Raw genomic sequence first — 25,644 nt, 5'->3', positions numbered from 1 at the left:
TTATGCTCTTAAAACAAGGCCAGTTAAGTGTTCAACTCACAGTGGGCACTACATAGATATTAACTAATTGACCCAGACATTTAGCTGGTAGGAGAGAAGAGAAGACGGGAACAGGAAGAGCCTGTTTGAGATAATCAGTGGAGATCAGAAACAGGAAAAGACTTCCACTTGTCTGTGAGCACCCCAGAGGGCAAAGCTGTGATTGATTGGGTGGGGAGTTAGAGGAAAAGTATTCATACCAGTTTTGTTCTTGCAGATAACATCCCATATACTTCGGCGAGAACATGGGTCAACTCCAGTAGATGGCTCATCCAAAATGACCACCCTTGACCCTCCAATGAGAGCGATGGAGATGGATAGCTTCCTTTTCATTCCTCCTGACAATGTTCCAACTCTCTTATGACGATGGCTATACAGCCCTGTATCTTTTAATGTCCTTCAAAAATAATGCATGGTGGTTATTTTTCACAGAAAGGACATCTGAATATTGGAAAAATACAATGGCACTCATTAATTTGAGAAATATTTGTGGAGTCTTTGTACATTCTGTTTTTCTGATTTATTTTATTTTATTATTATTATTTTGCCTCCATGGTTATCATTAAAGTTCAGTGTTGGCACTATGAATTCACTGTTTCTGGTAGCCATTTTTTCCATTTTTTATTGGATAGGACAGAGAGAAATTGAGAGAGGAGGGAAAGCTAGAAAGGGGGAGAGAAGAAAAAAGGGGGGAGATGATAGGAACCTGAAGACCTGCTTCACCACTTGGGAAGTGATATTCCCAGCAGGTGGAGAGCATGGGGCTAGAACCGGGGTTCTTGTGGTTAACTCAGTGCGCTACTGCCCTGTCCCCTCTTTGTACATTCTGTACACCAGTTCTAGGTGCTGGGAAAAAACAGCAGTGAGCAGATAACACTCCTACTCATATGGGAGTTGTGTTCTAGTATGTGCATTTTCATTCATATTAGGAGATACACGGGAAAAATTCAGATGATCAACATATTCCTAAATAAATATGTAATATGCCAGGTAGTAATAAATATCATAAGTCAGGGTATATGAGATAAGCAACTGTATAGGACTAGCATTTTTTAGGAATTTTTTAATTTTATTTTACCAGAGCATTGCTCAACTCTGGTTTTTGGTGGTATGGGAGATGAATCTATTTTTTCTTTATATTTTAATTGGGAAGTTAATGGTTTACAGTTACAGTTTTTGGCACATGGATACAACTTCTCATCTCACCAAGAGAGTTATCTGAAAAACACTCAGAGAAAGTGACGTTTGAACAGAAACAGGAATCTTGTTAAGTAAGTCAGATATATATCTGAGGAAGATGACTGAGATAGAGGGAATGGTAGATGAAAAGACCTGAGGGTGGAGTTAGAAAATCAAGCGTACAGCTGAGCTACTGTGCTTTGAGCAGAAACAGGGGGAGAGAAGGCGCTGGGTCAGAAATGAGTGGGGTAAGATAGTTATGCTAAGAACATAACTGAGCTTCACACTAAGTGTTCTAGGAAGCCAGCACACATTTTCTAAAGATTGACTGTATTTATTTCATATGAGAGAGAGGGGGGGTGAGAGAAAGAGAGAGAGAGAGAGAGAGAGAGAGAGAGAGAGAGAGAGAGAGAGAGGGAGAGAGAGAATAATGTCCAGGACATGTGCCAGTACTCAGGCATACAAATCCTGCACTCTTCCATCTGAGCTATTTCCCCAGCTGCCAGCTGCTGCCACAATGTTTTAAATCCAGGGATGACACAGTCTGATCTGTAGCTTGTAAAGATCACCCTGGCTCCTCTGAGAAGAGCAGACTATGGAAGGAAGGACACAAGCTTACAGTCTAGCTTGTAGCCACAGAGATCAGAAACATGTTTTCAGGCAATATGAGAGTCAGAGATGAAGAGGCAAACAATTCCAGTATAATAACTGCGTGATATAGATAATAATAGAACAGAACCAGAGAAGTAGAAAACCAGAAAAAAACAATTTTTTTGAAAAAAAAATTTCTGTTGGTATTTGTTCTGTTGCTTGACTTCTCTTTGAGAACAGTTAGCAATGTATGTTCTCATTTCTATTATCACTGACCTTTTCACTTCCTCATGCAACTGTTTTTTAGTCCAGTGAGGCACTTTGATGGAGCCATACAAGAGAAGGTGTTCCTTTGTTGTAAGGTAACTAAACAAGACATCATGTTGCATGCAGACTCCCATGTTCTTTCGAACGGTGTTTAGGTCTGTTTTAATATCTTTTCCATAAACGAAGATGGTACCTGCTGAGGCTCCAAACAGTCCAGTCAACATGGAGCTAGAAATGAAGAAAAGCTGAATTAGTTAAGAACCAAACTAGATTTTAAGACTATATTTCAGTTGTTGGGGGGGGGGACTATACTGTCTTCTTAGGCAAAGTTCTTTTATGAAAAAAAAAAGTGGTATTAAATGGGTATAAAAATTAAAAATTACTTTTAGGCTCTTAAAAATAGCGTGACCCATAAAGTCTATATAATAGTAATGGTGGTCATGGTGGCAGCCGTAAAACTGACAGAAATGGCTGAGTTTTTAAATTGCAAGTATACTGTCTTGAGCAAACACATTTGCTAGATACTATCTGAAGACCATTAGCCTTAAATTTTATCAATAGCTGAGACCTCATCACTCCACGTAGACTTGCTCTATACATTCAACAATGCTATTTCTTCCCGAGATGCCAGCAAACTCAATATTATTTCAAACTAAACTCATGATCTTTGTCCACACACCTGCACACTCATCTTCTACCACATCACAGATATACTTACAACTGATAGTTCTGCAAGCCTGGAATACAGAAACTGGCTTTTTGTTTGTTTGTTTGTTTTTGTAGCATCCTGCTACTTTAGGCTCAGAATTCCACCCATGTCTATTTTTTCCCCCAAAACACCACAGAACAAATCACCACGACTATTTATCTACATATCACTGTAGGCTCCTAACTACTTCCTACATGTTATTTGGCCATCTCCAACCCCTGATTTTATATTGTGACTAGAATGCTCTTTCCTAAGTAATTACTGAATGTTAGTAAACTGAGAAACTATTTAATATCCATTTCCTATCATGCTATATGGTGAGGAAAAGGATCTTTTTTTATTTTTTAACATAATTTACTTATTATTAGATAGGGACTGAGGCAAATAGAGAGGAAAGGGGGAGATAGAGAGGGAGAGATAGCTACAACACTACTGTACCACTCATGAAGCTTTTCCCTTGCAGGTGGGGGCCAGGGGCTTGAATCTGGGTCCTTGTGCATTGTAACATGTGCACTCAACCAGGTGCGACACTGTCCATCCCCATATCGGTGTTCTTACTACTCTTTCTTGGCATCAAATAAATGACTTGTATACAACAGACCTGTGGCGAATACTTGCAGATTAAACAGGTAATGGAGACAGTATGCATCTCTTTCCACAGATACACAATGAGATAAAAATAACATACTTCATTCTTTATACTCAGAAGAGTTCTAAGGACCTTCGCAGCTAAAATGACAACCACTTCAAAATTCTTCTCTATTCCTTTTCTTCATTGGCCTCTTATTGCTTCCTAGAAATCTCCCCCTCTAAGCATGTGCTCTCACTAGAAAGCCAACTATGAATCTAAACAGGTCTTATAAATGGGCATGGCTATGAGATTCCGGCGATGGCACATTCAGTTAAGTTCACCTATCACCATGTATAAGGAACTGGGTTCAAGCCACTGCTCCCTACCCTCAGGGGGGAATGCTTCACTAGCACTGAGAGCCAGGTCTGCAGATGTCTGTCTTTCTCTCTCCCACTCTATCTCCTTTCCCTTCTTAATTTCTCTCCATCCTGTCAAATAAAACTAAAAAAAAAAATGGGGGGAGGGAACGGCTGCTGGAAACAGTAGATTTCTAGTGCTGGCATTGATCTCCAGTGATAACCCTGATGGCAATAAAAATACAATACAATAAAAAATACAATACAATAAAAAATAATTAAAATAAAAAATAAATGGGAATGGCTGCATGCTCACTCATTTCATGACCCTTCATTTTATTTACCAAATATTTTTAACTTGAATATGTTTTGTCAGTTGCTGATCAGATTTATAATGATACTAAATAGGAGGCCCAGCAACTGACACTTCTTTCACAAATAGGGGCTTGTTGCTAATAGCATCTTAGGGCTGTCTCCAAGATAAGGAATGTGGGGCACTGGAAAGAGAAGGTAAAACCAGAAATTCAAAAGAAGATCTATTAAAAACATTTAAATACCTTTTGCATGAGAAAGTGCTATTTAAATGAAGATTGACAAGGACCAAGCCATGCAATTGTTTCTGGCTTATATGATCTTTATCTGATAGATGGGGAAGCTTTTGTGTTTTTACTAAACAAGTCAAGGATTCTCTGGCATGGGGGATGAGGCTGAATGCGTTCTTATCAGGATGTGTAACCAAACTTACACATGGACTAGGAGAGAATTGTAAGTAAATTGAGAGGATCAGCTTTACAAGGCTATCAAGATTGTTGAGGACTGGGGAAAAATCAGAAAGTAGAGACTCCATTTAAAAGAGTGCACCCAGCTGAGCACACATTGTTACCATGTGTCAAGGACCCAGGTTCAAATCCCCAGCCACACCTATAGGGGGAGAATTTCCTGAGTAGTGAAGCAGTGCTGCAGGTGTTGCTCTCTTTCTGTATCTTCCCCCCCCCCAACTTCTCTCTATCCTATCAAAATAAAAAGAAATAAGGAAAAAAGCCCAAACTCAGAAGTAGCCCTGGTGTAAATAGAGAAAAAAAAACAAAGGAAAGGAAAGGAAGAGAAAGGGAGGGAAGAGGAGGGGAGGGAAGAGGAGGGGAGGGAAAGGGAAAGGGAAAAGGAAAGGGAAAGGGAAAGGAAGGGAAATAATGTGCAGGGTAGAGACTCATTCTCATGCCTTAGATTCCGAAGTCCCAGGTTATATCCCACACACTACCATAAACCAGAGCTGATGAGTGCTCTGGTAAAAAAAGAAATAAAAGAAATAAAAGAAAGTAAGACAGAAAGAGAGGAAGGAAGGAAGGAAGGAAGGAAGGAAGGAAGGAAGGGAAAAAAAGAAAGAAAAGAAAGTCTTAAAGATAAAAGTCTTAAGAGAGAATAATCACCAATAACAACCCCCAACCAATGTTTCCTATGCTGTGTGAAATCAACATTATCAGAAGTCCCTACTATTTAAGATATCAGAAAAACTTGCCCATTTAAAAAAAAATGATACTAAAGAACCATTTTTTAAAAAAGTACTAGGTAGATCAGCACCAGTAGTACATGACCTGACTTTTCCTAATGTTATAGCTGGGAACCTCTGACTTAGACTACACTCTGCAGGATACAAGTTGTGCTATTTTTATCCTTCTGGGAGATTAAACAACTATCTTTTTGTGAATGAAAAGGCACAGCAAGTAATATGTTTCTATGAGAATCAGTGTTGAGAGGAAGCATACATGGTTGTCGTTTTCCCAGCTCCGTTGGGTCCCAGCAATGAAGTAATATGCCCTTCATAAAAGTTCAGATTGAGGTTGTCAACAGCAATTTTTGAACCATAGATCTTTGTGACTCCATGCAGGGCAACACCAACTGTGACATCTTTAGGTTCAGGTTCAATGTTTGAGGGGAACATGCACTCAGGACCTAGTGAGAAATCAAGAAAAGAGTTATAAGCTCAAAAAACAATAAAATAAAGCTCAAGCTTTCCTTTATCAAATATTCATCCTAAAATAACAATTCAAGTAAAAGGAAAATTGAGGCATGCATAGCCTCCTTCTCCTTGTTTAAAAAATGAATGCGAGTAGGGAACTATGATCTCTAAGGTTTATATTATGCACCTCTCTCTCTCTCTGAGAGAGGGAGGGGAGCAGGAGAGGGAGAGAGAGATCACAGCACTGAAGCTTCCTTCAGTGTGGTAGAGGCCATGCTCAAGCCTGTGTCCTACACCGGGCAAAGTGGCACACTAATTCCAGAATACAGTTAAATTTCTGGATTCTCATTTAGTAGATCTCAAATGTTCCATGACACATCTGAGCATTTGCCTCCACCTGGATATGATGATATTAATTGTGGAATTAACTTATGTATGTATATTACCATAAGAAGATTTACTAGAATTACTTAGGTTTATGGAATCCTGTTCACTAATTACTCTCTGCAACTTCATCAGGCATTACAGAAGGTCTTCTTAGATAAAAATGTGACTATTCAATGTCAGTAAGACGGAAACTTTGAGCTCATTTTTCCAGTGTTAATGGTAGCTTATGCTAAATTATCTACTTATTACATGTCTCTTTTTTGTGACTAATAACAGATGGTTGAAATTGAGGGTACGGACCGTGGCCAAAGAACAAATTTTTTCTCTGTGTGAGTCTAACTGGACCACAAAGGGAACTGTAGTCTTGGCCTAATTAGTGCCATATGCTAACCAACTGAGGTAATGAGCCTAGAAAGGGCCACAATTTAATTTCCTTAAGAGTCTAAACATATATGCAAAGACATATTCATCCATGACTAAAATGATGACAATTCTGTTATTTAGAAAACCATAATTAAAATCACAAGTCCTGAACATTTGATAACACTTCTCTTCAATATGTTGTTGACCTACTTGTCTTACTGGCAGATGGATTGGTGTTCTGCATCATAATATTTGTAAACATAAGGCCATTGATTTTATCATGGTTTACTTCTGCACAATCAAATCGCTCCTTCCAATAGGAGGGAAGGATTGGAAAATACCACGGAGCTGCCATACCATATGTCCCTGTAATAAAAATGAATCAGAAAAAATAATCATTTATTGATAAGAACATTGTTATCAGAAGCTAAACAACTGGGCAGCATGGAAATAATCATTTAGAACACAGACCTTCTATCTCTGAGGCCCCAGAGGCTGCAGGTTCAATCCCTGACACCATCTAAATCAGAGCTGAACAGTATTCTGGTCTATCCCGTCTCTCGTTCTTTTTCTCTCATAATAAATAACTAGTAAAAATTGATTATTAGAAAAAAGAAACTTAAAAAATGTGCACTGTTCAGGAATTATTTCCATTTCTTATTTTACATAACACTAAAGAGTGGTCTCAGCTACCAAAGTAAAGTTAAAAACACAGCCTTTAGGGCACAAAAGTAAAAACCCTGTGGTGAGGGGGAGGATGGACATGCGGCTTCCTGGGCCGGCGGGGGTGGAGGGTGGGATGGGACACAATCTTTTGGTGGTGGGAATGGTGTTTATGTACACACCTATTAAATTGCAGTCATATAAATCACTATTTAATTAATATGAGAGGGGGGAAAATTGATTGTATGTCTAACAAAGGGACTTTTCAAAGTTAAACCAATTACCAAATAATGTGATGTTAACAATAACTATCCATTGTCTTCTTGAACTCTAAGACAGCAGGAACCTCACATTTCCACTATAGAGCCTAAACTTCCCCCAGTCCTGGAACCCTAGGGTAGGGTCCACTTTCCAGTATGCTGCTCCCAATTCTTATCAAATAATATTGCATCCGCTGATCGCAACCTAATCAACATAACGAGTGCCACCCCAGCAAGCTTCACTTCAGACTGGGTCCAGAGACTTCAGGTGTGGAATGACAACCCTTCAGCTTCATCACTCGAGTGAGACCTTTCCTTTCATAGTATTCTCTAACTCCATCCCAGGTGGTTGGTTCACTTCCTAACATAGTCCCAAAACCTAGATATAGACCAGGAGAGAGAGCATATGTCCACACGTATCCATAAACCAGGGCAAATATATACCTGAAAGCAGTAGTACACTAGAGTTTGCAGTGAGTACCCCCCAACACTTTATCTCCACTATTCCATCCTTTGGGTCCATGATTCTTCAACAATTTATTTGGCTTTGTTAACTCTCTTTTCAGCCACCAGGTTCCAGATGCCGTCAGGATGCCGGCCAGGCTTCCCTGGACTGAAGACCCCACCAATGTGTCCTGGAGCTCTGCTTCCCCAGAGACCCACCCTACTAGGGAAAGAGACAGGCAGACTGGGAGTATGGATTAACCAGTCAACGTCCATGTTCAGCGGGGAAGGAATTACAGAAGCCAGACCTTCCACCTTCTGCAACCCACAACGACCGACCCTGGGTCCATGCTCCCAGAGGGATAGAGAATGGGAAAGCTAGTGGGGAGGGGATGGGTTATGGAGATCGGGTGGCGGGATTTGTACCCCCCCATCCTATGATTTTGTTAATGTCTCTTAAATAAAAAAAAAAAACCAGCCTTTCGGGGGCTGAGCAGTAGCACAGAGGGTTAAACACACATGGCGCAAGGATCCCAGTTCAAACACTCCAGCTACCCACCTGCAAGGGGGTCACTCAAAGGCGGTTAAGCAGGTATGAAGGTGTCTCTGTCTACCCCTCCTCTCTCGATTTCTCTCTGTCCTATCAAAAAAAACCCCACAGCCTTTCTTTTCAAAAGAGCATGGTATACAAGTCTAATGCTCTGTCAATTGAACCATTTTCCTAGCCACAAGCTAGAGAGGATAAGTATATCTTCTTAAATATTATATCTGATAAGTCAAACAATAGGAAGCAGATACTAATAAACTTGAAGTGGTGAACACTGAAGAGAACATGTGTGTGTAGAAAGCATGTTTGTACCTGGAAAAACGTTCCTGACATACCAGGCAATCAGGAAATAAATAAAAGAGTCAGCCAAGATAAAACAGCACAGCCAACCAAATGAGGTGGTGTCGTCCTGAACTGGAGAACTGTACATATTTTCCCACTGAAGACCTGAAAAGTCAACACACAGATTTATCCTTCTGTGAAACACATTGCAGTAGGGAAAGAGAAGATCCAGCGTTAATGAAAGCGAACCTACCAATACCCTGCTCCTCATATCGTGCGATGTATTGACTGGCATAACTGAAGGCTGTTGGGGACAGCAGACTCTGTGAAGAAAAAAAAGAGCATGGAGACTTCTTGCTCATTTCCTCCATCTCAGCAAGAAAAACCTCAGCATTCTGAAAACTTTGGATACATATGTGGATAAGATTAACACAAATTCTCTAAGTGCTTGAAAATACAGAGGCCCCTTGTTACACATGCTGTGTCTGTCACAGAAGGAGAGTGAATAGTAGACAGGTGGTGACACAAGGACCTAAATTCAAGTCCCCAGTTCCCACCTACAAAGCTGGAAGCTTTACCAGTGGTGAAGCAGTGCTGCAGGTATCTCTCTCCATCTTTATCTGCCCTATCCCTTTCAAGCTCACTCTATCTCTATCCAATAATTAAATAAATTGCATATTTTAAAAATGAGAGGGAATGGAAGGAAACAAAAATGGAAAAACTGTAACTTGGAGATTTGTTAAAAATATGACTATATATTCCGAACGTAAATGTTGCTCATCAGTTCATAAAATAGATAATTACAGGGTAATGCAATGTTAGGACTAAAATCAAGTGAAGTACTATGGGCTAGGAGATGTGTTTATACACTGATTTCAGGCACTATAAATACTACATATGAAACTATCAAAGACTTATAAAGCAACTTGTTAAACATTTTAAGAATCTAGAGCTAGGAAGATAGCAACAGTGCAACAGAGTTTGAAGTCTGAGGCACCAGAGGTCCCACCATAAACCAGAGCTAAGCAGCACTCTGGTAAAAGCACAACAACAAAAAAGATCTAAACCTTACATTATCAATGGTAGGTAACAGTGACTATTACCTATCACTTTCTATTCTCATGAATAAAATAGAAAGTTTTCATGCTACTCTAATAATGATAAGATTTGTGTCTGCTTCTCAATTTTCAGTTAGTAATCTTACTCTTTCTTGAAAATTCTTAAAATTGATTTAGTACATTTGAATTTTAAACATAGCGAAGAACTCAAACCTGATTCTGTGCTGCCAGTGCATGTACTATAACTGGTAAATTATCCTCTATGTCACTGAAACCATAAGAATTATTCATATATGAAAAATGCCAATAATAGAGAATCTAAATCAGGGAATTAGATTAGAGAGAATTTAGAATTCTTGATGGTGTTTAAAAGATGACAGATGATATTTAAACTATTCTTTCTTCAAAACCTATTTCTCAAGAGCATCACATATTATAGTTTTAAAAAGACATGGGGAAAAGCTTTCCTCTTCATAATCTTACAGGAAACATAGTAAGCCAGAAAAAAAACCCTAATTATCACTTGGACAGTTGAGCTTATGTCGCTATTACTGAAATTTTAAATGAATATAAATGCATTTTCAGTTTGTATGTTTGAATTTTGAAAGAAGGGATCCATTCTCTAGATACAGTGGCAACTGAGTTGGGACAGGAGACTCACCATGAATACTTTTAATACGTAGTTCAACTCATTCTCAACTGTAACCAGAACAATAAATGGGAAAAAGGCAATGATGTAGATGAGACTCCCAATGAGAGCTGCAATGTTGGTGTTGTTGAAGAAGACACTGATAAGATAGCTCATAGCAATAACTGAGAAGCTGTAGTCCGAAAAATACAGGAACAAAATGAACCCATTTGTTTTAGGGAGAATATTGCCAAACTTGAGTATAATAATGAGGAAGATGATGGTAACCAGTAAAAATCCAACACTCTCGATAAGCCAGGCAAAGAAATGACTGCAAGAATTCACACCCATCATCTTCATGTACTGGGGAAAAAAAGGAAAGAAAAAGCAGATGTTTCAATAAGCATTCCTGTATCATGTCAAAATGTCTATAACACTCTTCACATATATGGAACTAGGCACTTTGATGATTTATGGATTTGTTGTGCAAATCCATATGTGAAATTAATAAGACAATTTATACCAGCCCATCTTAGGCTGTGTGCTCCTAGAGTCCCATTAGAAGGGGAAACTCTTTGTCTCTTGTTTTGTAATTCCATTTTGTAACCTGCAGCAAAAATATCTCCAGATTAAATTAATTTAAAAGCGAGCATCAAAATTTATGGCTTTCCTTGAAGAGCTTTGCCACATAAATTTGACATTTGTGTAGTGAATATTTCAAGCTTTTGATAAAAGCGTGGTTTGTTTCAAATTCAGTGCCGAAATTGGCATATAGAACTCCATTTTTTAAAATGAAACATTAATGAACAATTCAATCAATATTCAAGTTCCTAAGAGAAGTAGAATACACCTAATTCTTAGGAACTTCAAACATGAAAATCTGAAGGAATACTTTCTGTCTTTTGTCATAGTGTATTCAAAGGCTGGCAGTTTTAATTCAGGGTTTATTCCCCTTGTTTTCCAAAAAGATATTTGTACCCCCAAAATGAAGTTTATGTATCTCAAATAATCTGCACTGCTCTCTCAACTGATATTTTTTTAAATAACTCAGTGACGTCCCTAGTGGTTAAAATATTCTACCCAAGTAGAATGACTGTCCAATGTGTTGTATTTGTGCATGAACTCAAAAGGATTTTGAAAGAAGTACAGACTCCTGGATGTTGGATGTTTTGAATTTGGTGACATGTTGTGCTTTGGGGGAACATGAATATCCTGGCTTCTAGTTTTAACAATTCATGATTAATGTTAAACTTACGAATACATGATCCCACATTTTAAAGAATGAAAGATGTTACAGTAACTGTCTTATAATCCAGGTTTTCATTTTGTTTTGTAAAATTAAGACTTTGCAATGCTAGGTCTGCCTTTCCACTGCCCACCCCCATCCCCAAGTCTATTAAGAACTTGTCCTGAAAAAAGAAAAACAAAGACAGAAAACAGGATCATTTGCTCAACAAGCAAAATAGTGAATTTTGCTTTCTACCTGTGAAACTTACCACATTTTGGTAACTCTGCTGCTCCTGTGTTACCATGGCGACAGTTACCTGACTTCCAACAGTCTAAGCTATGGACCTAAAACTAATCACCACCAAGAAAAAGCCTGTGACTTTTCCTCTTAACTTTGCCCTCTCCCTCTCCCTCATCCTCTTCTTTCCCTGCCATTCCTCTCCTCCCAGTCCCTTTCACCCTTTACAGCAGAGGCTCAACCTATGTTTTTATACAGTGGAGGTGTGGATCAGCACAGAATGACGATTTGCTGTGGAAGGTTTTCTCATTTTGATGTTTAAAAAAAGAAAACAACTCACAGATGTTATTTTATAAATTCATTCCCCATTTGAGGAAGTTACTATGACATGTACAGTGACCGAATTTCATATTTTTCACCTATTTGGATATAATGATCATGACATGCTAGCTATTTTTATTTGCCTTTCTAGCTATTTATGTTATGAGATGATTTTGTGAATTTATGATTATTTGAATATAATCAAATGGGGAGTCATGGGAATATCAACCCTAAATTAATATTCATCACCTAATTGTATGTGATTTACACATACAAACAAACAAAACCCCCATAGCAATGTAGGTATTTGGGGCATAGTGTCAATATATTTCTCAAGGTGAGTGGAAAATTCCCAGGACACTATCAAGAGTATGAATTAAATTTAATTTTATACACACACACACACACACACACACACACACCCTTTCCTATTTACAGCTGCAATAAAAAATAATTATATGTCTAGAAAAAAAATCAGTTCACATCATTGTTAAAAGATACTTTGGAAAACCTGAACATCAGGACTCAAAGTATTCATCATGAAAATTTTGAAAATTCTGGGACACAGGATCAGATTTATGTACCCAAGAGCTGGTGAACATTAGCTGCTGATCACTGCTTTGGATTGAAACAGATAAATTGGATGCTTCTAAAAGTATTGGCTACTTAACATTCCAACAAGCGACTTCAGTGCTAAACTTCAGGGTTTTATGCTAAGAGGAGAACAGCTGCTATTCATGAAGACAAAGAGCAATGATAACATGCTAGTCGTCCATAAATTATCCAGATATGCTGCTAACTTTGTTCTAATAAACAAGATCAGACTTGTTGATGGAGCACAGACTTCAGAGAACGCCTGGCTATGCTTTATTGGATGTTGTTAATTCCTCCCCAAGGTAGCAGAAGTGAGGTGCCAGCTTCCTGATGAAATAGTAACTTCTTTTGAATCTCCCAAACTTGCTAAAGTAATTTATAGAAAACTGGTAAAATGTGTTCCAGAGAAACACCTTTGTACAGTGGTTAAAGTCAGGGGCAAAAATAATGAGAAAAAAGCAATTCCATAAGAATTTGTTTAAATGTGTTACCACAAGCAAAGGAAGTTAAGAAATAATAAATATTCATACATTTACTTGACATCAGTGCTTTCATTCAATTCAACAAGAATGTCAAGTACTAAGTCATATGGAATAATAATATTTCTTGCCTAAAATTTTAAAATTCCCTTAACTGTAGACATGTATATTCAATTTTAGGTAAATTATAAAGGATGTTGTGATCATAAATTGGAATATTCCAAATTCCCACTAATGGGATATAAGGTATATGTTATGAAAGCATAAAAACTTGTCCAAAGGGAAGCACTAAAGCACTAAAAGGCATTGCCTAACTCTTGGTAACATTCAATACCCCATAGAAATATTAGGTTACCTGTCTGAACTTAAAGAGAACATATCCAAATCTTGTCTTCAACTGGATATGAGCACTGAAAAGTTCCATACAAAATTATTATGTCAAATAATGGAAACCAATTCATGGATCAAGAAATTAATATGAAAAAGAAGATTTCTATGTGTTACAAACTAGCTTTTTACAGGTTTGATGCTACCACTGTTTAAAGAAGTGCAGAGCAAACCTAATCAGAAAGCACTGTGAAATGGATTTTTAACTAAAATTTTAACTTTGTAAACAAACTTAAAAGGTATTAGTAGTTGTGTGAATTCATTTATTATATTACAGGAATTCACTGTAGTCAGAGCATAACAAGGTCAGGGCTTAATGGCTTTGTTGAAATTGCAACTAATTAGGTTTCCTTGTCTACATTTGAAAAGTACATAAGGTAAAATGTTTTCCTTTTTTTACCTTTTTTAATTTAATAGGAATGGGAAGGAAGAATGGCAACTTTAGACTTGATCAAATATTAAAATATATTTTGATAACAAAATATTAAATAATTAAAAAGTGGTTTTGACAAACCTTGTGAGAATAATGGTAACTATGGAGGCATGGAATTTTGGTGGAGGGTGTGGTGATGTATGTACCTTGTATAAGTGTGGATTTATATAATCTTATGAGCTACTATTAAACACTAATAATAAAAACTATAAAAAGTGGTTTTGAGTTTCTGGTCATACATGATATTATCCAGCATAACTTTGCAAAGTCCTGTATAATCTTTCTCTAAAATAAGATTGTCTGAAGGGAGGCAGTTATAGTATGGGAAACAAAGTAGCTGGCCATCAAAGCACTGAATTTTATACCCACATCTATAATTCACCACCTCTGTAGTTTTCAGCAAGTCACCTCTTAGTCTCTGGGCTCAGTGTTTTCATCTTTAAAATGAATGTTAGGACATATTATTTTGAATCTCATTTCAAGATGTCATTACTTTACATGCTCCCAAGAAAGCAAAAACACTATTAAATAATGGCACCCAGTGCCTCCCGATTTCAGAAGCTTTGAAATGTGAAGAAAAACATCATTATCTTAGAATTGATAAAAGATCATAATTGAACATTTCTGCAGTTCTGGCAGTAAGTGAACAACATTCTGGAGCTACAGATCTGAATGATGGTAAAAGAGTGTGCAGTTTAAGGGACTGGGCCTCTGTAAATATGAACTGACAGTCTCAAAAGTCTGATTCTCTGATCTCAAGTTCAGTGATTTCCACCATGTGATTTGACCTCAAGATCCAGTGGTGTCTGTAAAATGATGACAGAGTGACAAAACAGAAACTGGTTTACCATAAAAATGTATCTCATATTTTCAATTTAGAAAAGTCTCTTCAGGGGCCAGTTGAGCACACGTTGCCAAGCGCAGAGGACTGTGTTTGAGCCCCCACCCTTCTCCCCACCTGCAGGGAATGCTTCATGAGCAGTAAAGCTGGTCTATAGGCATCTCTCTTCCTCTCTGGCTCTCTATCTCTCCTCCTCTCTGTTTCTCTATGTCCTATCAAATAAAACAGAAAGAAAATTTTAAAAAAGGAAAAATATGGCTGCCAGGAGAGGTGGGTTTGTAGTGTCAGCACCAAGCCAGAATGGTAACACCGGTGGCAATAAAAATAAAAATCAATAAAAAGAAAATAAAAAAGAAAAGTCTCTTCATTATGTTTTTATTTTTGTGACATAACAGATGTAGAACACTATTTTCACTCAATAATGTGTATCATTATAAATACTGTGTATTGAATTAACATTAAGTAATTAATCTATGGATATGCAAGTGGATTATACATGTGTGTACATACATACTTAAAATTACTGTGTGCTTCTACCACAAGTGATTCTATAAAGGCAGACAGTTACTCTAGGTAAGAGAAATTCAATCTATCAGTTTTCTACTTCAAAGATTTTTCTTTAATCTGTGAAGATTTAGTTCTGAGTACCAGGAGACTAAAAGAGAAATTTAAGGTACAAGTTAGCAATCAAAATTATGGTCTGAGGCATGGATTGAAGATTCTGAACTGGAATTACAAAACCACTACACACTATCCCCTATTCAACAGGGCTCAAACTAGCTGATGAGACATTTATCAAACTGTAAGTGAAATATAAAAAAAGCAGTTGTAAGGATCAACCAGAGAATTTGACCAGAGAAGGTAAAAAGTATTGGATCAAATTCTAGGATATCCTTAGAAACTGGTGTAGTTCTAATACAAATATAAAAAGTAATTTATACCTTGTAAGGAGAAATAATCACTAGCCTAGAATCATTGCAAAATAAATCTGAAAAGTCTAAGTCAACTAATGGGTCATTATTTCAGATTGTCAGCCCTGCCCCAGATTTGAAATGTTTCAGTGTTTTTATTTTCATTTTAACTTTGTGAGTAAGTATAAGAATGGACTCACTCCAGGATGAACAGTTAAAATAATTTCTATCAATAATCACATAATGTTTTTTCAAAAATTCTAAAAACAAAGATTTTGGATGTAGGATAATAATGAAGAATACGCTTAATAAGAGATGATATTTACATCTCAAGTCCTGTCTTCAACTATTATATTATAAACCAAAGCAATAACACAATGGGAAATTCTCGATATGCAAATCATGAGTCAGCAGGCTAAAGAGGTAAAGGTAATTGAAAGAGACAGGTATGTTAGGAAGAGAATTTGTTTCTTAATAACTAAAACAAACCATATGTCTATGTCTACAACTTTCCCTAAAATATCTCTGTCCTCATTTGTTCTGATTTAGTCATTATGGCAACAATCTTTTTTTTGTGTTAAAAGTTACTACTATTACTATGGATACTCTCTTTGATCCTGGGTATTACTAGTAATTTCTTCACCAAAAGTTACTCTAATGATACTAAATTGTACTAGGTTTTTAATAAGAAGCAATCAACCTTTGATTTTCAGAAGAGCTTCTAAAATAGCTTCTACTTAACATTTCGGGAAAACAAAATATTACCGTATCAACTTCCTTTATCATTTACAAAATATGTTTTTTCTTTATTAATACAATATTTATTTTGTCTTCCCTCTGTCAAACCCTGAGCCAACCACTTTCCCCAGGCTACCTGGGGAGGTATGGGAAAAGGAATACCCAGGGCAGACAAAACATAGGAGAAATAACGATGGGAGGTGAGATTGCTTCTTCACATGTTTCTATCTAGTTCACAATATATAGGTCAGGATTTCTGGGTTTCCTAGGCATGATAAAAAATTATAGTAATTAATTATTATACAAATATGGCAAATTCAAAATGAGATGATATTTCCAACATACCTCATGAAGTCTAAGATCTTTCTCATACACAAGCTTTTTTACAAATGCTGCTATAAATACAACCCAGGCAACCATGAGCACAATTGGAAGAGAATAAGAGACACTGGTTAAAAAGCTGTAAAGAAAAGAAAAAAGAATATTTATACTTGCAGATTGTAATATATAAATATTATCTCCTCTTATTTTTGAAATTATATTTCAGTTTTGAAACTGAGAATAATCATTAATATTATTCCTTTATTCCTAAAATGTGTCAGATCCATGATTTTCTTGTTGTAATTGTACAAAGTGATGAAAAACAGCTCTAGATTATTAGATAGCATTGGTATATAACTTAAAGTATGTTTGACTCTGTCCTATCCAGAGAAATAATTATTACAGAAATATAATTGCAAAACTCAAACTATTTTGTCTAAACTAAATTCTTACCCAAAAGGAAGATTTAAAATAAGATGATGATTGGTTTATCTAGCTAAAACCTCTATATTCCCAAATTACTATATTTATTTATTCTTCAGAAACTTATAGTTATTATTAATCTAAATTCCTCAAAATAAAATAACATAAGGCTCAAAACCTTTGATTTAAAATGCAGATAAAGAACCTGGATTCCTCAAAGTAATGTTCCAGGCCAAGTTTCTCATACAATATAGAAATGTCTCTTCTATTAATATGTTAAACAACAAGACGTATTATACCCCAAATACATCCCTGAATGCCCCTGTCCATGACAAGTTCAATTGCAGTGCTCCTCAAAGTTGACATACATCAGAATCACCTTTTTAAAGGGTATATTAAAATACAGCTAATCCATAGGCTTCTGATTTTATTTTATCTGTGCTGTGGTGAAGAATCTTCATTTTAAGTAACTTTCCTGGTGGTACTAATACTGATGGTCCAGGGACCCTTCTTTGAGAACTGTGGTTCTGATACTAGATACCTTATCTGAGCAAGGGCTTAGGCAAAGGTAGTAAGAAATTTTCAATGAAAGAAACTTAAAAGATTATCTATTATGCATGCTGTCCTCTACCGAAGTTTTCACTTAGAGAAGAAATTCAAAGCCAGTTCCTTGTTAGTCCTTGTGACTAAAAAATTCCCTTCAAACAACCTATACAAATGGTGAATTACTAATGATGCGTGACATCACTATCACTTGCTATCAGTGCAGAATGAAAAAGGTTATCACCATCAGAGCTATGAAGTTTGCTTCGGTGGGAGAAGAGTAATGGTTAGAGCCATATGCAGTCTAGGTTCCTGGGAAAGTGCCTGGGCTAAGCAATTAAAGAATATCTATTGCATGAGTTTTGTCTTAGTGCAGGTCCACATTGATAATATTTCTGGCTGTACAACTAATTAGGCAGGAATCCTCATTCATTAATTACGAATCCTCTGCAATGTGTCTTCCCACTGAATGTGTGCTTTCAGTCTGGTATACAAGTATAAAAAAGAAAATTCTGGTCTTTTAATTAAAGAGCCAACACAGTGCCAGCTACACAATTTAGGTCAAGTTATATAACCTTCTGGAAGTCATTTTTTTCTGTAGAAAAATGTGGCTGTAATATTGCTCTTGTTTGTGAGTTTTTTGTGTGAAACAAATGAAGTAAAAATGTGCAAAAGCATTTGCACGCAACAAGTAAGTTATACGTGTCTATAAGACATCATGATCATCCTTCCATAAAGACTGCACCGTACAATTACTTTTTCTCTTAAACACCTTGATACCCACCCCCCTCCACACTAAAACATGCGAAAGGAAAACAAGTGAGACTTCTCATTCAAGAGAATCCACAAGTTTTTACTAGCTATTCCAGTTGGGAGAGTTCACATATGTTTCAGGCAGCAAAATCCTAATTGACCTCCACAACAAGCAGATAACCTTGACCTACTTACTGATGGAATGCTCCCCTGTCTCTCTATATTACTGCTGCACATGGTTTACATAACCATATCTTATCTACAGCTATTGAAGCAGTCAAGGGAGACCAAGGGATCAATAGACAGAAAAAAAAAAAAAAAAAGAAAGCTCCAAATCGTCCAAATTGCATATGAAATGCAATAACTGGGTGGAATAACAAGTAGCATCCCTTTGAGGTAATACTCAGCCTCCAGCTTTTGTGGGGGCAGATGAGCTTAAAAAAACAGTTTTCTGACCTTATTTTTTCATTGTGGTCAGAGTAAGGGAGCTGTTGAGAGCTACCCAGCAAGCAGATTTTCTGAACACTCTGACTCAATTGTCTAAAAAAAGCATGATCTTGGCTTTTCTTGTTCATTTAGCAAAATCATTTTAGATCAATGTTCCTAGCCAGTGGAGTAATCGGACATAGAAAAGGCTGTCAGATGGCATAATGTTTAACTTAGAACGTTATCCATGGTGTACTCTACCAAATTTTCTCATTAAAAGTGACCCACTAAGCACACACAGATTTTTACAAGTGGGAATTTGGAGACATTTTGGGGATTATCTTTTTTTACTACTGATTTGATCAGAGAGTGGGTGCCATGAAACTCATACAGCACTGCTCTCAGGTCTGGAGTCCTTGTCTCTGTCTTCCAGGGTCAAGGTGTTTAGAAAGCTAAGAACTGTGATAAAGAAAACATGGATCTGGCGCAAAACCCAAGGACTGGTGTAAAGATCCCGGTTTGAGTCCCCAACTCCCCAACTGCAGGGGAGCCGCTTCACAGGCGGTGAAACAGGTCTGCAGGGGTCTATCTTTGTCTCTCGCTCTCTGTCTTCCCTCTTCTCTCCATTTCTCTCTGTCCTATCTAACAAGGATAACATCAATAACAATAATAACTACAACAACAATAAAATCAAAAACAAACAAGGGCAACAAAAGGGAAAATAGTAAATAAACATTTAAAAAAAAAACATGGATCTCTTTATCATTATTTTGATAATAGTGAACAGTGGAATGAATCCATGTCCTACAGTGCAGACCCTTTCATGAAAACAATCTCCCCACAAATGTTTACTGAACTTTATTCCTTACACTTGACATGAATAAACAGAATGAATGAATAAACAGAATAATAAACAGAATGAATGAATAAACAGAAATGAGTTCTCTGATGAGAAACCAATTATTACAAAGGGTTCCTAATGTGGAGACTTACTTGTCTTTCATGTAGCAGGGGTAAGGAATTGCTTGGACCTGGACTGCTATTTCCTGGGAGTTCCTGCCAGTCTGCAATTCTACAATAGCTCTTTCAATACTATCTTGCAAGTAAATAAAAGCCCTGCCATAGATCTGGTTGTGTGAGGGAGAGTTGTGTGGTCCTGGGGCCCAAATCTTGGTTCTTATGCTTCTTGTGGTCTGTGCAGTCTTGAGGCTCATGCGGATTGTGTATTTTACAACAGGAGGAAGAGAGACACTTTCAGAGTCATAGCCCCTGTGCAGGCTTCTTTTAGATGGGAGCTTAAAAATAACACCTAAAAATAGAATGGGAACAATAGTAGAAAGGTTACTTTGTGGTTGACATTATTAATTGTTTAGAGGGGATGCTTTGGGGGCAGCCAAACAGGCAACTGAGTTAGTAATGTGACAGCAAGTTCAGGCTCCCAATTTATAGAAAAGGTGGTTGGTTAATTGGAAGTGACAACTGGAGAAACTCAAAGCAGGACTTTGAGAATATAATCACAAACTAAGTGCCCAGATTAAATATATCACTCTAAGCCACTTACTGAAATTAAACACACACACACACACACACACACACACACACACACACACACACACTCTAAAAAGAATAATTTGGACTGATTATGAGGATGGACTCAACTTCACCCCTTAGTGAAGCAATCCTTTTCTGTCTTGATTTTAAATGTATAGAGAACACTGCACATACTTGGATGGATCCTCAGACAAACAGAATCGGTTCACCACATGAAAGATTTTCATTTGTAAGGACTTCAGAGGGGACAGTGAATGTCCCTGCTCTGACTACTTTTCCAAGTTCTGGATGAAAAAGGTGATGGAAGAAGTGGACCAATTTTACTACAAAGAGAAACTCAAAGTCTAGTGGAATAACACTTACTTCCAAAGAGCTCATTTCTTTTGTACAGCTTTTGAGCCTTGATCTCCATTTCTTCTATGGTTTTTTCTGCCTGTATACGATCATACAACACACAGGAGGAAATATTTACTGTCAGAGTAGAGAGCGTGTTGAGATGATCAACAAGGTCAATGCTGTTCTCTAATTTCATCCTAAGAACATCTGAAGAAGCAAAACAAAACAGATAAGAATTTTGGAATTTTGCTTCTAGTAGAAAGAACATAAAGCACTGATTTGGGGTTAAGTATTAAGTGTTAAAATACTTCAAAGATAATGGGAAGCTGCAGGACTTATTCTGAAAATACTGGGTACCATCAAGGATTAAAATAATACTGGACTTAGTACCCCGACTCCGACTGAAGAAAACATGCAGAAGAATATTAACATCCTTGCAAATCTAAGTTAAAAGAATGATACAGGTACATTTGAAAGTATATTCTGCTACAATTTAATTAACCAGTTAAAAAAGGTAAAAAGATGCCTATAGATAGTTATGAAGGAAACTACAAACTAGAGATGAAAGTCTTGAATGAATGGAAATGCTTGATTGGTTTGGGGAATGTGGATGTAAGAAATTAAATTTCACAGCGTTTAGGCAGACTGTGTAGAGCTACTGATTCACTAACTGCACCACAGGATCATCTCTGCAGAGACTGAGAATCGGTGCCACATAGTCACAACATTCTAATGTTTGATTTAAGACCTTACGTAAGTTTTCTCTGTATTAATCTAGACACAATGATCATGATTTTACTTCAGCTAATTACTCCGGTAGAAAGAATGTTTAATTGCTCTTCTATTTCATGACTCTCTATGAGGAAATCAACAAAGGGTAAATATAAAATTGCAACTTAATAAATCACTTGGTCAATTAAATTTTCAGTGATTTGATCATCATAGATGCTGAGAAAGCTATGAGCATCATAAATCTCTCCTCACAGAGGGCAAGCATATCTCTTCTATCATTCAGTATAAACCTAAATTTCTCACAGAGTGCAGTTTCTTTCTTCTTTCCTTCTTTCTTTCTTATTGAATAGAGACAGGGAGAAATTGAGAGAGGCAGGGGAGATAGAGGGAAAGAGACAGGGAAAGACCTGCATCCCTGCTTCACTTGTGAAGTTTCCCCCCTGCAGGTGGCGACCAGAGGCTTGAACCTGGGTCCTTGCACACTGTAATGTGTGCACTTAACCCAGTGCACCGCTGAGCATCTTGCTTATTTATTTGTTTATTTTACCAGAGCACTGTTCAGCTCTGGTTTATGGTGGTGTTGGGAATTGAACCTGGGACCTTTGGTGCCTCAGGCACAAAAGGCTCTTTGCATAGCATTTTGCTATCTCTCCAGTTCCAGAGGGCAGTTTCTTACACACTTTCCTCATTAGAATTTGAGATGTAAATGTTTTTGCTTGATATAGATTTGATAAAGGAGTAATGTTGCAGGTGAATGATGGTCTCCAGTGACCACCAAAAATTAACACACTGAAGGATTCCTGAGAAATGCTAGCAGAACTGTGATTTTGGACTAGTATAGTACAACATTTAAATTCTTAGCTACTCTAAGTAGTTACACAAGCAATTTCATAAACATCAAGTCTCACTGAACATTCATTTTAGCCTTATTTTAAAATCTCAAATTGACTTCCTACATACGAAGCTAGAAATGATAACCTTTATATAAGCATTCTGTCGTATATTCCAGATGTTTTGCTCAAGTGGTTTCTTACTCAAACAATACTTCGAGTAAATCCACTTATGGCTTTGCTGAATCAAACTTGGCTGGCTATCATAAAGTATATACAATAGTGTGTAATGCAAATGTAGGCATAATTCCTCCCTGCTGGTTTATAACCTTAGTTACATGTGCCAGCAGCACTGAGAAGGAGGAGGGGCACTTGCTCTACTGCTGCCAAATTCTTATGCTCTCAATCCCTTCCTCATACTTCCAGTTGCATAGCAACAGTGAATCAGGCACAACTGAATTAGATGGCTTGTATCCCTTAGGTTGAAGGTGGGGTATAGCAGAGGGAATGCACAAGATCAGACAGCTTGCTTTGATCTTCTCTGGGCTGTTCCCTTTAAATGACCCTGAGAGTAAGATCCAACCCTGAATGCTGATTTAGATTTATTTTCTTTTGTGTCTCAGCATTGCATTGTTTAGCTTTTTACTAGCTTTAGACCTCACCCACTTATATTCTGGGTTACTCCACGTGATATTGAGGCCAGTGGAGATAAGATGTTAAATGCAGCAAAAAATAAATCATTTCGTTTTTCTTTGTCCTGAAAGGCTCTTTAAAAAATATCAAATTAGCAAAAGAAAGCATCCTCTTATTTGCTGCAACCTGTCTAGGATAAAATGAAAAGCTGCAGGGCTGGGAAGACAGCATAATGGTTAGGAAAAAGAATTTTCATTCCTGGGGCTTTAAGGTCTCAGGTTCAGTTCCCAGCACCACCATAAGCCAGAGATGAGCAGTGCTCTGATCTGTCTCTCTGTATGTCTCATTAAAATAAGGTAAGAAAAATATTTATAAAAAAAGAAAGAAAAGCTGCATTTATTCAGAATTATTGAATTATAATTACTGAAATTAACTAAATCAAATTATTGAAACTAACAGAATATTTAAGTAACCATTACTACCTGTAATTGTACAACTGGGTATTTCACTTTTCTTAAAATAATGAACTTGAAATAAAATAGAGAACAATATAAAAAGTTCTAATGGAACAATGACTTTTCACAGGCCTGGCATAATAGCAAATAAAAGTTTGCTGAGGGAGTTGGGCGGTAGCGCAGCAGGTTAAGGACACATGGCGCAAAGTGCAAGGACCAGCGTAAGGATCCCGGTTCAAGCCCCCGACTCCCCACCTGCAGGGGAGTCACTTCATAAGCAGTGAAGCAGGACTGCAGGTGTCTATCTTTCTCTCCCCCTTTTGTCTTCTCTCTCTCCATTTCTCTCTGTCCTATCCAACAACAACAACAATAATAACTACAACAATAAAACAAGGACAACAAAAGGGAATGAATAAATAAAAAAAAAGTTTGATGATCTGGACTTACCAAGTTCATCCATTTGTTTCAATAGTTCAACAGCATCAAGTCCCACAGAGAATTTTATGAAAACTTGCACAAAGGGGTTCCTTAGAGTATTCTATGAATTGTAGGGAATCAGTATCAATATAAGAAGAAAACAGTTTTTATCACTGTCACTTTACTAACACCCACAGGAAATGATGTAACTTCCACTGGGCATCAGTTTACTAAAGATTTTGCAAAGACTCCCACACAGATACTGAGAAAAACTTGAAAGATTGGACTTTTGCTTGGTCAGCATACTAAAGGGGTCAGATCCAACTTTAATTATCAACACTTGAAATTACATTCATTTAACAGTAGCTTTCTCTATAACTACTACGTAATGTTTTAGATACGCTATAGACAACTGTGGTGGTTTGTAGCTTAATTTTTTACAACTGATAAACAACAAAAATTTTTAGAAATCATGATATCTGCAATGAATATGACACCACAACTGATTTTCTTCCCCCGATTTTTACTCAGTTGTAAGACTTTCTGCAAGTCTTTCCCAGCTTCAGATGAATTTTCTATCAAGTGGGAGTGACTCATTTTATCAGAATAGTCCAGTGTTAATTATTACAGCATCATTGTATACTTAATAAATGAAATTACATAAACTTAGAAAAAAGTAGATAATAATTTAAATTGCTATGTATCCATGAAAAGACCAAACACTTAAAAAATGCTTTCAAATATAGAGGCTTTTACAGTTAATATCTAAATTAGAAGGAATCATACCTTTCACAGTAGAAATACTATTAGGTAATACTTTTGAGATATTATTTGCTGGGCACTAATAAAGTTACCTTGATTTCTCATCTTGATTAATCAACCTTGATTAGTTTTTGATAACACCTTGAGGTAAATAATACTGTTCTCGGTCAAGAAAGTTAATGCTAAACTAGGTTTAAAAATCCTCCTAGATACAAACTATTGTATTTACTGTTGAGTGTAAAACATTAGTCTCCCAATAAAAAAAAGAATAAGTAGCCCTATGGTTGCAAAGAAAAAAAAAATCTTCCTAAGGTACAAAGCTAGTAAGGGTCAAGGGAAAAGTTGAAGGGGGAGAATTCAACTTGATTATAAAGACTTGTTTATTCATTTTATGTGTAAATCTATGGCTTATTTTTCATGTGAGCTAGGCTGAAATTGGTTTTCCTTTTTGGACTGTAGGGCTGTTCAGTACCACTTATTACCCCGTTCTTATTTATATCCTCTGCTTTGCTATGATGAAGATAATTGATTACGAATAAAATGTATTAACACAGTATACATAATGGAATTAATTTTCTCAGTTCAGGGTTGCTGAGGGGTCTCGAGTGGCTGCTAACACTCAGTGCTATCATCCTACTACTAGACACTGTGACAACCAATACTGTTCTTCAGAATCGAATACGTACACATTCTTTAAAATCTTGAATCAGAGCTTCTCTACCTAGTGCAAATCAGAGATAAAACTCTGTTAATGCCTTATTTTCATTCTAGCATCCTTTTACTGTCAGTCCTTTCAAATGGTTCATCCATTTGATCTTCATGAACTGGATAAAGGGTCATCAAATACCCATTTTAGAGATTTATAAATACCATTCACCTAAGGTTCACAATAGGTAAAGCCAGGTCTTGTATTAAAAGCTTGAAATGTGAAGTTCTGCATACATATATAGAAATAAGTTGTCTAAATTAGAAGGAATCATACTTTTCACAGT

At 36.9% G+C, this 25,644-nt stretch overlaps 1 protein-coding gene across 1 annotated transcript in view; it reads right to left on the bottom strand.

Annotated features, from left to right (window-relative positions):
- The window catches only part of ABCA12 (ATP binding cassette subfamily A member 12), a 224,964-nt gene that overhangs the window by 49,718 nt on the left and 149,602 nt on the right, over positions 1–25,644 (bottom strand). The window contains exons 20-30 of the mRNA XM_060193951.1: positions 23,921–24,011; positions 20,851–21,030; positions 19,930–20,245; positions 16,816–16,930; positions 10,335–10,664; positions 8,869–8,938; positions 8,646–8,780; positions 6,630–6,785; positions 5,476–5,662; positions 2,086–2,304; positions 240–436 (exon numbers count right to left, since the gene is read on the bottom strand). Coding sequence (XP_060049934.1) covers positions 240–436; positions 2,086–2,304; positions 5,476–5,662; positions 6,630–6,785; positions 8,646–8,780; positions 8,869–8,938; positions 10,335–10,664; positions 16,816–16,930; positions 19,930–20,245; positions 20,851–21,030; positions 23,921–24,011 — 1,996 coding nt within the window. The remainder of the gene's footprint in view (positions 1–239; positions 437–2,085; positions 2,305–5,475; positions 5,663–6,629; positions 6,786–8,645; positions 8,781–8,868; positions 8,939–10,334; positions 10,665–16,815; positions 16,931–19,929; positions 20,246–20,850; positions 21,031–23,920; positions 24,012–25,644) is intronic.

This window comes from Erinaceus europaeus, chromosome 7, assembly GCF_950295315.1.
Source record: "Erinaceus europaeus chromosome 7, mEriEur2.1, whole genome shotgun sequence".
Classification (NCBI taxonomy): Eukaryota; Metazoa; Chordata; class Mammalia; order Eulipotyphla; family Erinaceidae; genus Erinaceus; species Erinaceus europaeus.
Note: the sequence above shows the minus strand (reverse complement) of the source record. Positions and strands in the feature narration are given on the sequence as shown.